This window comes from Anas platyrhynchos, chromosome 3, assembly GCF_047663525.1.
Source record: "Anas platyrhynchos isolate ZD024472 breed Pekin duck chromosome 3, IASCAAS_PekinDuck_T2T, whole genome shotgun sequence".
Lineage (NCBI taxonomy): Eukaryota > Metazoa > Chordata > Aves > Anseriformes > Anatidae > Anas > Anas platyrhynchos.
The window spans coordinates 114,645,157-114,659,425 of record NC_092589.1 but is presented as its reverse complement, the minus strand read 5'-3'; the positions used below and the strand labels follow the sequence as shown (position 1 = coordinate 114,659,425).

The window sequence follows — 14,269 nt, the reverse complement described above, 5'->3', positions numbered from 1 at the left end:
AATGGATTGTATTTCAGGCACTTGTTTATTCACCCGAAGCTCAAAAGATTTAAGAGTTTAAATAAAATGTCTGAATGAGGCTCCGTGGATGTGAGCCTCTGAAATGCTCTTTTTAAGAGACAGACGTCTGACGCCTCGGAGAAGCCTGTCAGTGGCAGGGAGGGCTTTAGTGGCTTCAGTCGTGTTCAATTAAAGCTGATCAGGGCCTCTGACTGGTTAACAACACGGAAAATCATGCCCAGCACAGCCCTCCAAAACATTTCTCTGTGCCACATATTTGTCACAGCTTTAGCTTCAAGTTGCAGCCTGAAATACATAGCCAATCGCCAGGTTTAGGAGTAAAAATGTTCCTAGGAATTCAGAAACTTTACCAAACCGTTATACTGACTGCTTTCCAGATTCACTGTTTTGTTTTTTTTTTTTCTCTCTCTTTCTTTTGGTTGCTTTAATTTAGTAGAGGAAGTGAAGGCAAATAGTTTAATCATAACCATCCCTAGGGGCAATTTAGAATCATTTTCTCATTAGTGCATATAATATGCAGTATAAGTAATGTTCAATCAGATGGCTGCTACAAAGGCCTGTGCAGACACTCCAATGAAATGCACTCCAGTGCTATGAATAGCTGAATGAGAATAATCTTGTCTTTTTGCATCTAGCCTCTTTGTTGGTGGGTGAATTGGATTTTTTCTTTCTCTTCTCCCTCTCCTCCACCCCCTCTTTTTTTTTTTTTTTTTGGTGGGGGTGGAAGATCAACCTTTGTTCCAAATATAAGTAAAATCAAATTATAAAAGTGGAGAGACTGCAAGACTATTTAGACTCCAGGGAATTTGAGCCAAAGGCAGGAAGCATTTGAAGGGGGATAAGAAAATAAAAACACAAGAGAGCAGGAAATACGTGCTCCATAAAAATGAGATAATTGGGAGACATGTCACACATCCACAAGAAGGGTCCAACAGGAGAACTTGAGGATATTCTGAGGGAGGAAAGAGCTTCAAAAGCTCCTCCTCCCCCCAGATCTATTCAGCCCATGAAGCAACCCAACTTCATCATCATACCACCTGGTGTGGGTCAGGCTTTCCACTGGATCATGGAAATGACCCCAGTTAAAAAGCAAGCCCTGAAGAACCAGGGTGGTGGTTGCACATCCCTCCTGCAAAGCTGACACAGCATGGGGTTACAGCCCACATTTGTAGATGGGTAGGTAAGCAACATCAAAATGCCTAGCAGTTGGGTGGCCAGGAGGCTCCATGATCACCCCATTGCTCCTATCGTCAGGGACAGGCTGCTCAGTGACAGCTACATCCCATAACCGGGGGCTCGTTGACCATACTGACCATAATGGCAAGCCCAAAGAGCACTGCCTTTGATTTCAGCTGAGGAAAGTAAATATTTTGCTCTTTCTAGAGGAAGTTAGCAGGATTCCCGGTTGTGTGTCTCTCGCTTCATTTCCCGTTAGGCTTCATTTGGTGCTCAGGGTGGTACCTGCTGGCTTTGATGGACCCTTTCTGGCAGAAGGGCAAGCTCTGGGTTTTCCTGCTTTCCAGCTGGCTCCAGGGCGGTGGCTGGGATTAGATGTTGTCTCTTGGATATCAAAGTCTTTGCATAAAAATATGTGGCTTCATAGTGCCTTCACTGGCCTGTTTTTTATAGGCTGGAAGAGACACAAGTACTGCTCCCAGCATCCACAGAGATCAAAGGTATGAAATAGGACTCCATAGCAAGGGGTTTTGCAGATCATTTTTCAGGAGCATTCAATGACGGTTTGAACCTCCCAAGTTTCACTTAATTCTTCATAACTGAATAAAACCAAAAATTCAAAGTGAAACTCAACCCAGAAATCCACGTTCAGCTTGGTTTTGGATGGAAACCAAAGGAAATCATTTAATCCCAACATGGTTTCCACCAGAAGCTCGGTATTGGTCTGGGTTTGGTTGAAACTCAGCTTTTGCTTCCCTTTGCTGAACAGTTCATGTAAACTATGGGCTAAGAAGAAACAAATTCGGGAAATACTTGTGTATTTTCCTTTAACGGTTTTTAAAAATATCTTCTGAATTCTATCAAACACATCAGTTCCATGAATCTCCAGGAAATACATCAGTCCAAATGCTCTATAAATTGAAAGTAAGAGAAATTTATCACTGTCTTCCACACAAATACAGATATCCTAGCACTGGAAGAACTAGGAACATGTAGCCTGCAAACTTGCCCTATAGGAAGAGAAAAAAAGGCAGCTCCAAAGTATATTCTGTCTAGATAAACAACAATGTAATGCCTAGACAATGTGATAAACTAATTTTTCCTCTCATTTTTCCAATGTCTGGAGGAAGCAAAAGCATCACTCTTACTGCTACAGCAGGCTTGGAGGATGTTTTCTGGACTCGTAAAAATGAGGGGCTTATACCAATGTCCTGTTGTGCAAGAGGCTCTGCGTGGTTAAAGACAAATCTAGCTATTGTCTTATCTCGTGGGTCATTGCAAGAAAAACTATTAAATATGATGGGACCATTCAGACAGTGTGCTAATAGTGACTAGTGGGTATTGAAAATAGATGTTTCTTATTTTAGGATATATAAATCCCATGAGAGACTGTCATACTATGGCAAGTTTACTAGACAGGCTTGTCTAGCTCATATCCTCTAGACCATGAGAACATGATGTTTCATAGCAAAGGACAGAAAACCATAATTTATACTTATGGGATGAGCAGTCCTGTGCAGAAGTATTTTGTTAAGCCAGCAATTAGGGGTTGCCTGAACTCTGAAGTATTTGCTGCTTTGAGCTCATGGATGAATTGGTTTCGGTAGGTCTGCAATGCTACTGTAAATCAGTATTTCCCTTTAGGCATGTTGGCTGACAAAAATACTTGTTGCCAGAGTTTGGGGTATGATTGTTACCCCATCGGGAGTGCTCGGCATCTGCAAGCTGTGCGCAAGGCAAACTCACACCTTGGAGGGATTTCATGGAAATTTCATGCTCACTGACTTTTGGGTTGTTTCTCCTCATATTCCTCATTAATATATTCCCCGCTAATAAATCCTTTCGTTGCTCAACCAGCTCTGTAGAAGACAAAAGTACTGCTGGGGGAATGTTTGATTGCAACATTTTTTCTGTAAAAATAATTATAAGCCTATAAATTTGGAAGGAACTTGGCAGAGATAAAGACTCCACAGGGATTGGGTGCTTCCTCGTTGGAGCCTCTTGAAACGACTCGGATTAATTTTGCCTTTGCAGTGGTTTGATTAGCTCTTGTTTCAAATGTGGTTGAGCTTCAAAACAGATTTCTGTCTGTGCAGCTAACCTGCGTAATAGCACTTGTTGCTCCGTTTCGCATAATTTGATATATTAAGTACAGTACATAAGCATATTTTAAAGACATGACATTAAAAAAAAAAAAAGATTAAAAATGTAGCCGTGCACACATGATGTTGTTGTGCTTCTCTCCTCTGACTATTTGCAAGAACATGATGTGTTTTGGCCAGGCCATTGTCAAAACAGACGCAGATTAATTACCATGGCCATTTGTTCTGTTACAAAAAAAAAAAAAAAAAAAAGATAAAAATAACTCATGAGTCATGACAACAGCGAATATTGTGGAGCCAAATCCTGCATCCTGTTTGCCATTTTCTAGCCTCAGCAGAGGAGAAAAGATGTGATTTTGAGAAATGATCTCGTGCTAACTATAGTACCTCTGCAGTGTTTACACAGCGAGGGAAGTCGATGTCTGGCATTGCCACGACATAACGACAGCAGAGATGGTTTGGGAGGAAGGTGTCCTGCGATGGGGTGCTGGATGGGGCTTGGAGGGCTCTGTACATCAATAGATATGGCTGCAGGGCAGAGACGTAACCTTAAAATACTTCAGGACTCAGAAATGAAGGGAAAGCCATGGCTTTGCATGTCCTTCAGCACATCCTTGGCATTTATTAGAGTGTGGTCATTGGGTGTTGACCATGTGCTTAGGTGCTATGTGATGAGGACCTTCAGTCTTAAGGCGAACTTTGGACATGTTCCCCCATGAGGTAAGATAAATAAATAAAATATAATAATAAATTAAATTAAATAACACAAATAAAAATGTTCTTGCCCATTTGCTGGTAGAACCTGACCCATTCAGAGCCTGCTGCCCTTGTGTCACCTCAAGGGGATGGACTTCACCTCTGAAGCATTTCCAGGGCTATAGGTGAACACCTTTGCAAGAAACCACTGTAGCCTCCCAAGGAATTTTGTCACCACCTTCCATGCAGTCTTAGAGCTTCAAATCCACCGGTGGTGCTGCCCACAGAAATACCTCAACGCTGCAGAAATGTCACAGAAACATCAGCTGATGGTTCCTCCTGCCACAGGCCCCTTATGCTGATGCAGAAGGAGGGACACAACGGTGGTCCTGCAGCTTAGTCCCAGGGGGATGGCTCCCTGGTGAGTAGTGGGCTTGCCAAAACTTGGCTCTGGGAGTACAAACGAGCCCCACCTTCCCTTCTGCCTTCCACAAGAGAACAACAACTTGCTAAATCAGCTCCAAGTCTTGGAATATGCTGTGAATGAAGATTTGGGTGCATGGAGGAAGAAATCAGTCAAATCTTAGATACGGTGCACTAAGCCAATGTGCTGATAATACTGGCAGCAAAGGGAGCATTTAAAAATGCAGGCTAGACAAGCTTGACACAACCTAAAACCTTTAAACTATGCTGGAAAAATAATTCACTGCAACGCTCCGTTTGGAGAGGTCTAGCTGTCTCGCAGCCATAAATGATCATCTTTTAAGAGAGCTGAGTGTGTCACAGATTAATCACACTGTCCTACCTGCTTGCACTGTGCCAGCATCTGCAGAGATGGTCACAGACTCAATGGATGCTCCCTTGCGAGGGAGACACGAGCCAGCACAGGTCTGGGAGCTGCACGTGAAAGCAGGTTGATGCACAAGGTAGCTCTGCAGTCCACGGGGAAGGCCACAATAAAGGCTCCTATCACCTTACCACTTTCCATCACGCAGTTGCAGATGCAGCTGGTGAATGAGCAGCATGTTGGACTGGGGGGGGGGCTGTAATGTTCAGCTGGTGGGATGCTCCCTCGTATCACCGATTCCCAAGCATTAGCAGGGGCCAGGGCCAATTGTTAATGCTGTTAAATAGGAGGCTGACATTCATAAAAATATGCCTGTACTCCACCTTAGGGGTAGAAATAGGCATGTTTAGTTTCCTGGCATGGATGCGTCCATGCACTGCAAGCAGGACCCTGCACCCAACAGGCACTGAGCAGCTACAGGCTCTGCAGACAGGTCCAAGAAATGCTATTTTTATTTTTTATTTTATTTCCATTTAACAGTCACTGGATATATTAAAGAGCCATCAAGGAAAAGACGAGCCCCATAAAAGTCTCCTGACCTCTCCCTTGCAGTGCTGCTGTCTGCCTTGTCTGGGGAGGGAGGGAGATGAGCTCAGTGCCTTGCTGCAAAATTGGGCAGCTCAGGGTCCAGGCACTGCAGCTCAGCAGGGAGCTCTCAGGGTGAGGCTGTCCCTGCTCTTGGTCTTTACTGGGCCAAGTGATCCTCTGAGCAACTTGAGCCAGAGATGGCCAAAGACCAAACACGTCACCTGAGTCCCATCATCTCTGGGAGCGTGGTGATGCCAGACAGAAGGCATTCGAGGTCAGCCCTGCACATGTGGCACGAGCAGAAAAGCATCAGGATGTGCTTTTTTTTTTTTTAATTTCCCTGGCACAAGTCTCACGTGTCAGGTCATTTCTTCACACACCCACACGCATGCACTTCAATACAGCCCTCATCTCCCTCCCTTCCTCTTGCTTTGCCCCAGAGCATCCTCCTTCCACCCTGGGACTTGGAAGCCTCTGCAGGAAAACTGCTTCCAACTATGTGCTGTGACAGGCACCCAGCCACCATGCAGCTGCTCTCGGGCTTCTGCTCCCCAGACTCACAGGATGGGTGGGGAAGGGCTGCTCCAGGCTGCAGGCTGACTCCAGAAGCAGTCACCCCCCCCGGGAGTTTGGAGGTCACCTTTGGATGCTGCCAGCAGCAGGCACGGGACACTTCTGAAGGGCTAAATCAATTCACAGGAGGTGAGGGAAGGTCTCAGCAGGGTGGGTCAGGGCACTCATCCATGGCATTAACGCAGGAAGGGTCTAGCAGCTGCTATGGGGAATCTCCACAAGGATCTTGCAGTGGGCAGCTCTGGCTGTGGCTTCCGATTCCTCCCCATCTGACTCCTTTTTTGACCCGTTTCTGACACAGGCTGGTTGGTTGTCACAAAATATCAAACCCTGAAGGAAGCTGTCCAAGCCTCCTTAAACCACTCTCCTTGGTTTTGGGTTATTACCATGATGGTTTTGGGTACTGTGGCCTCAGCAGATCAAAATGCTTCTCCCACAAGGCTAAAATCCCTGTGAACCCAGCTTCCTAAGGCAAGTTTCCTCTTGTGTTAAGGGCAATGCTCAGCAGGGTCAGACAGGTACAGCTCCTTGAAACCAGCACAGAGGTGCTGGATCGGTGCTCCCAAAGGAACCAGAAGCAGCCTGGGTGCAGTTGCTGGGATCAGTGGGATGACTAAAGTCCTTCAGATGGGACTTAGAGAGAATTTAGCTTCAAAAAAGCTTAAAAAAAAAAAAAATGCTCCTGTGAAAATGGCCCTGACCATGTTTATTCTTACACTTGGAGGCTTTTGGAGGTCATGGTCTTTATCTCTTTCTTTCCAAGGCAAGGAAAATGGGAAATTTCTCACTTGGGAAAATCTGCCCCTCAGAAATGTTTCTGCCCTGCTGGATAATCCTTCCCTGTAGGTAGGTAGGTGCCTCCCGACCCACCAGCATCCCTCCACCTCTCCTCGCCAAGTCTCCATCATCATTTGTGGTTATCTTTTACTCGGTGTTTTAGAGACGTGCGCCTGCCTGGCTCAGGCTTGCTCTGTGAACCCTTGTGCTTCTTTCTGGCTGATTCAGCACTTCTTTTAATCCCTGTCACAGCTGCCCCTTGCGTGGCCGCCTCGGCTTGGCCGCGCTCCTGTGCTCACTCGTTAGACTGTTGGAAGAAGGGAAGGCAGGAAAACACTTGTGTGTTCTCTGCTGGGGCACAATCTGCGTCCTGTGGTCACCGGGTGACTGTAAAATTAAAACAGATCCTCGCTGTTAACCCAAAGGCATCTGCAGTAAAGGGAAGGGAGCGAAAGGCAGTGCTGGAGGGGTTGTTTTGCTGCTAATAGTACATTACGGGAGCCACTAGGAGATTGGATTCACAACTCGGTCATTGCCCCCACGATTAAGCTCACCACCAGATTAATGTGATTTAGGACTAGGTGGGATATTTTGTGCTGGTGCTAGATTCAAGGATGCTTTTTGCCCGGATTCAGTAGTGTTGCCATTATTAAGGATGACAGAATAAAATCCACAGGACATGTTGTAGCAGGCCTGTGACACATGAAATACAAGCCTTAATGTCTTTTCCTTCCCCAAGGTTTTCTAAAAAGCTCTTTACAAGGCTTTCTAAAAGACCCTCCTCTCGCTTTCTCCTTTTGTGAGGCAGAGGATGGGCAGCTAATCCCACCGTCCCAGCTAGAGACCAGGCAGGAGGCCCAAGACAAAAAATCCTGCCTTCACTGGAAATTAGGATGCCTGACAGAGGAGCACACAGCCCAGAGAGAAACTATGGAGCCAGGCAAGGAGGCAGGGGTTTGATACACCAGAACCCCCAAGGCTGGATTTAGACAGGTGAAGATGAAGCAGAAAGCTAAACCTTTGGATGTAAGCTGCAGAGCTGAGACCTGTCAAACTCCCCTCTCCCACTGCTCTGGAGCCATGCTAGGCAGGCTTAGCATGGACGGGGAGGTTTTGTGTTCTCTCACTACAGCCAGTGGAGTAACTTCTGATCTCCGAGAGCTGGGGACGTAGATATTTAAGGAACTCCCTCCTCCTTTTCCACAGGACTTATTCCTCCTGAGTTTCGTTGTGCTTTCCTCTAAACTTAAAGCAAGAAGAGCAGAATTGGATCTTTTCATCTAAAGCAGCAGGTAAAAAGGAATGACAATCTTTGAGGTCAGTGTTGTAGCCAAGATGAATTACGGACATAAAAGAAGCATGGCTTGCAGGGAGAATATCTTTGAATAAAACATTTGGAAAAGGGAGATGAGATCTAATCAAAGAGCCTACCTGCCCCCAAAACCTTGAAAATCTTTGGATGAAGCTCAGGCCAAGAAGGGACAGACCTGTTCTGTTCTGGAGATTGATTTGGCTGAGTCTGAATTAAGAAAGAAAAGAGGGGGAGACAATCTGTGGAATAATTTAGCTCCTATTTATAATCATTTTATGGTCTGTCATGCGGATCAATTAACGTAGTCAGTAAACTCGCTCTTTTAAGATCTGGCTACAGTGATGGTCCTGCCCAAGTCTTAAGATAATTCATGAATGTTAATAGATAAGAGAGAGACAGCTTTGAAATCAATGCTTTACATGTACACAGGGGCTAGACACTATCAAGATCAGTGCAATAATTAGTTAAAAAAATCATAAGCTGAATGACTCCAGGGGTGCCTTTGTGTCTGAGGTTCAACCGGTGGATTCAGTCCCTTTAATCAGAATTAGTTCTGGAATAGATTTTGCTGGCCATTGAGCTAAAAATGTAATCCTGGCTGGCTTGTTCAGCTTTATTAAGCATCTATGACCATTTTTCAAAAGAAGATCTTTTTCTTCTCCTGACAAAAAGGCTTATCAAATACAGACAGGAGAGGAGAGGAAATCTCAGCTTCATTGAAGTTGAAGCCAAATCTCCCATTGACTTCAGTGGGGTCAGGATCTCACCTAAGGTGCACAACATGCTTTAAAAAGTTACTGGTGTGATAATTATACAAAATAAACCCCACGTTTCTTTTGAGGAGGAGGGAAGGGAGTGGGAGAAATGGGAGGAGAAGAAGAGGGGAATCTAACACACTCTTCTGTCTGATCCTATGAGGCATTTACCTGTAGCACATACTTGGCAAAAGATCTGATATATGAACTGGATAAATAAGAAAACAGTCTGTGTTTCCTCGCGTCACATGTCATAAATGCCTTCAATGTGCATAAATGATCTGAAAAGAGGAACTTGCATTTCCTTTGAGGAATCTTTAAGGAATCTGAATCCATCAGAACCACAGTTGTAACGTGGAAACCTGAAAGTGATCTAATGAGGCAGACCCTGTCTGAGCTGATACGTGAAAAACTTTTGACTGACTTGAAAGCAAGATCTTTCTAACCCTGACACTAAGGCATCTCTTAATGAAGTATAAGAAAATTGACAAAACATTTCCAACAACAGGCAAATAAACCCTCTAAGAGGAATCCCAGGAGCTGCAGAAGCGAGGCTGTGAAGTGCCTCCTCCTGTATCTATTCACCTATCGTAGCACTCACAGTTGCAAGCAAGGTAGTAGGAACTGGTTAGAACCATTTTCTTTTAATTGCCAAGAAAATAACAAGCTAACTGGAAGGGAGAGGAGAGGAAACCTAACAGTAGTGCTTGCCTGCAACCAATATTGAGGTTCCTCTTTTTAACCCCTTCTACTCCTTTTCACTTCAAAGTCATTAAGGACCTGGTTCAACATTGACCGTATTAAATTTTTTAAGTGATGGGATGACTGCATGTACTTCAGTGGAGCTATAGGGATGGATTGGCTTACATATACTTTAAGCATGTGCTTTATGTCCTTTTCTGAGTCAGGGTCTGATCTTGCTCCCGTGGGAGCTAATGAAAGCACAAGTCTTCGAGACAAGCAGAACCACATCTTCTGTTGTTAGTAAGCAAAGATCCAAGCTGCAGTCCTGGACAGGCAGAAAATACAAGTCTGGAATCAGTTATAAGGACACTTTGCTTTTAGATGAGTATCTGGCTATTTTTCAACACGCGTTTCACTAAACGAAGAAAATGGGGGAAATGCTATTTGATACTTCACTTTAAAACCCTGCTTGGAAGACAGGTGTTGCTTTGAACCCGCAGCATGGAAGATAACTGCAAGCTGGATTCCTGAGATGAATGTGAGGCAGATTAAGTCCAGACCACAATAATGTCATCTTCTCCAGCAGCATCACTGTCCTGGGAGATTGAGGGCAAGCCAAAGTTCGCACACTAGTTTAAGACGCTGCTAGCTAGTTTGCAGCCAAAACAAAAAGTTCAATCATGGGTTTTGATGCCTTTTATTTAGAAATCTATGGTTGGACTGTGCTTGCAAAATGCATTAAGTCTCCAGCGTTTACCATCAGGGGCTCAGATACAGTAAATCACTTAAAGTGCCTGATTGTGGGCAGTTGCCTCACATTAGCTACTTGGAGCACTGCAGTCCCTGTTTCAGGCACTTGAATCAGACAAAGACGTGGCACAGCCTCTGAAAGAGGCAATTCTGCCCCACTTCCACGTTTGTTTGCACTCTCAACCTTGAAAGCTGGCCCAGCTGGTGTCCGTGCAGTGGATTGGACAAGTGAGCTGGATTAACACATTTTAAGCCGAACATGCTCCAATGCTTGTCTCAAGCAAAGGAGAGTGCACAAGCAGAGAGGGCAAATACAAGATGTTCGGTCTGTTGGCACCCTAAAGTCCCTGCTGAAGATAGCCAGGGAACTACAGCGAGTCTTGGCCATTGCTGGCTGGAGTGACTAATTACAATGTCAAAACAGGGCTCATTTCCCTGGAAATCTGCCATGTTTTGGAGGGCTGCCTCCAGCTCTGTTAGACTTCTCACAGGGAACTTAGAAAAGTCTCCCCCTCTACTTCAGCTCCTCTTTTCTTTTTTTTTTCTTCTTTTTTCCCTTTTTTTTTTTAGTTGCTATCTGCAGGGTATGGAGGAGACACTCAGCTGTTACAATTTACGCTGCCCCATTACCTCTGCCAGGTACCTGCTTCCAACTGCACTGAAGTGAGCGGCGGTCTTATCAACTCCCCCGGCTTTGAAACAGGCTCCAGCTGCGGGATTGATCCAACATGTAAATGCCAAGTCTGATTCCAGGAAGGGAAGAAAATCATCGGCTCGAAATTCTTTAAAGACTTGCAGATAGATCTTGGCATGCTGAAAGGCAACGAAGGAATTTCTCAGGGAGAATGTTAAATAATTCGCAAAATTGTTAACACACACACAACACAACCCCCATCCCACCTCTGTCACTCCATCGGGTTATACTTTCCCCACTGCAGTAAACCATTAACTAGCTCGTGCTGTTCATGGTTAAACTTACTATTGTTCTTGGAAACAAAGACCAAATTAGTAGCTAAACTCATAAGGTTGAAATAAAAAATTGTTTCTGAGGTGTGCTGGTTACTCTGCTGTCCACTGAACATCTGTATCCAATAACCGGGTGTTTTAGAAAGAGATTCAGGGAGCATTGTTTGGGATATAAACTGGGGCTAAGTCCAAGAAGGGGATCTAGAAAGCCCGAGCTCCATCCCTGCCTGCTGTTGGAAGCACCGGTAGCTGTTAGCACCCAGCTTTGGTCAGACAAATTTCCCAAGTGCTCCAATTTGGGTTACCACGCCAGAATTCCTTGATCTAAGGGTGTCCTGGCCAGGCCCTTCTGTACTCCCATCTCTACAGCACCCCTGTGATGTTTTAGGGGCTATTTCAGCAGATTTCAGCCTCCTTGCTGGCACCTTCAGGGCAGGTGAAAAAGCCAAAGCAAGGTACAATCAAACTTTGAGGCAAGAGACCTCATTCAATTGTCTTTGTTTCACTGTGGAGATAAGCAGAAATTTCAGGACAAAACCTCTGACTACAGACAGGGAAAACCACAAACTTGCTTAAGCATAACCTACTGGAGAAAACTCCTGCAGGTGCCTTTCAAATAGAGCAACGTCAAAGATCTTGATTGTAGCAGGTATGCATTTCAGGAAGGAAAAGTCTTCTGTGACTTATCAGTCCTTCTGAATTTGCTTCTGAATATTTGCTAGGGCAGAACGTTTGAATACCTGTCCAGCTCTGAAGCTGTCAAAAGTACAAGAGACATCAAAGATGCTCAGCTGCAGCCTTAAAAAGAAAGAAATAATTGCAGTTGTGGTATTGGTAAACCTACAAGGGTTTTTTCCTTAATATTTCTAGCTACCACACAACCACAAGAACTGTCATGATATGCATTTATGTAATTTTTCCTTTTGGGTATAACCCATCCAAGCTAAAATACCCCATATGCTGGAAGATTGATGCCTAATACTTTTTTCCAGATGTGCTCTGGTTTAGTTAAATATTTAACACGTTTTTAGAAGTATGCAGTCTGTAATTGCATTAATACTTCACAAGAACGATGTCCTGGTGAGTAAGGGGAAAGACATTCTGAGGCTGGCTGTATGACCTGCTCCTGTCAGTGATCAGTAGAAATGAGACAGGTTGCACTTAAAAAAATAATAATTAAAAAAAAAAAAACACAACACTCCAAGATTGTCTTTGATCCCTGGACCATTCTGGATGGCATTTAAGCAGCTACACATCCACAACTCTGACTGCTCATGTGTGCAACTTGATGTATTAAATTGCTGAATTCTGTGCTGTTAGTATACAATGTTACCTTTTTCCCTATGCATTTCCTCAAACAATTGCTCAAAACACCAGAGGTACAAGAGTTGAAAGTAAAACCAATCCTTAAAGAGGGATGAACACCTCCACAAAAATAAAACCTGAAAGCAATCCTCTAAATTAGATGCTTGACTGGCAAATTCTAATATTAAAAGCATTAGGAACAATTGGTAACATTCTGAAAAACCAAATATCTAACTTCAGTGTGTTCTGGACAAGCAGTACTGAGAAAAATTTGGGTAAGGTTTAGAAAACTATGTGAACAGAAAAAGATTCATCCACCCCCTTCAGTAAAGCCATCCTTAATATTCAGGATAAAGTCAAAGTAGCCAGAAAATGAAATTCTGTTGAGATGTGGTCACAGAGGAGAGGAGGAGTAAATAGGGAACTTTTGCCCACCCCACTCCTGGGCTGCTCTGGGCAGCAAAGCACACTGCCAAGCCCACTCTCAAGGAGCAACAAGAAATAGTGCCAAGGACCTCAAGAGTGCTACCTATGGGATCAGGATGCACTCCAGAAACCCCTACACGATGTGCAAGGTCTTGAGAGGTGGTATGGCTGTGGCTGCAGTAGTAAATTGAACAATATTCAGCCCTACAACTCAGGTCAACCAGCACAGCATGGACAGATCCAGGCCATCAGGCTACCAGGGCTGGTCACACAGCTCCTGCTTATTAATGTCTGTCCCTGGCCCACCCTAATTCACAAGCCATGTCTGACAGATGCTTGAAGATGCTGGATGATCACAGCCAGCAAGGAGCAAAGGACAATTTTAAGAACTGTACAGAACAAGCAACTGATTACTACCACAGTGGCAAGCCAAAGCACAGTGCAGTTACACTTACTGTCCATTATGAGCATGTGAATATCCTGATATAAAAACTAAAGTTTTGTTGTAGGCACAGAACTACGAGTACTTTTACATGGACCAAAATTACTCTCCACAGGTCCTACCTGTTACAAATGACAATTCAGAGGAAGGAAGGAGGAATGGGGGATGGAGCACAACTGTGGAAGAACAATAAATTATCAGAAACATGAAAGAGACCTGAGCTGGGGGAGGACTCCGTTTCAGTTAAGACAAGCATTTTATTTCATAATTATTTTTAACATTCCAGGTTTATTCAAGAGACATTACTCTCAGGCATGTTATCTCATAGGTCTTAAGACTGATAAAACACTAGGAATAATGTGACAGTCCCAGCAAATGAAGACATGGCTAAAATCATATCAGAGTGACTTCTTTTAATAAAACTTTGGACATTTTGATCCAATGTTTTTTAATCCTGGACAAGGCCATTCATATCGAGAGCATTTGAAATAGTCCATCAAAGGAACAAAAGTTGACAAACAGCAGACTACACTTGATTTCTGTGACTGACGGCAAAAGCTGCTGGAGAAGTATCTGTACACTTTAAAAATGTTACATCAGCGACAAAAGGAATTTTGTGCTTTAATACTTTGCTTGAAAAGTCTCTTTATCCAACATGAAATCAGCAAATCTCTGCTGGAGCTCCTTTTCTCTCTCCTGCTGCCGCTGCACATCTTCCTTTAGACACTGAAAGGAAAACAAACAACCAGTCACATGCCTGAAGATCATTAGCAAAGGTTGCATTTTAGTTCCTTCACAGGAAGCTGAGGTAGAAGAATGCTAAAATTACTTTAAAAACTAGAACAGTTAATATGAAGTATCAAGAATCATGGCCATCTTACTTCAGCATCCTGTTTTTGACCGCAGCTA

General features: G+C 44.0%; 1 protein-coding gene across 2 annotated transcripts in view; it reads right to left on the bottom strand.

Moving 5' to 3' along the window:
- Positions 1 to 13,593: 13,593 nt before the first annotated feature.
- CDC5L (cell division cycle 5 like) overlaps positions 13,594 to 14,269 on the bottom strand; it is a 34,347-nt gene continuing 33,671 nt past the window's right edge. For both annotated transcript variants that reach the window (XM_027455331.3, XM_027455332.3), the window contains exon 16: positions 13,594 to 14,086. In XM_027455331.3, the coding sequence (XP_027311132.1) occupies positions 13,982 to 14,086 (105 nt within the window). In that variant the 3' untranslated portion in view covers positions 13,594 to 13,981. The remainder of the gene's footprint in view (positions 14,087 to 14,269) is intronic.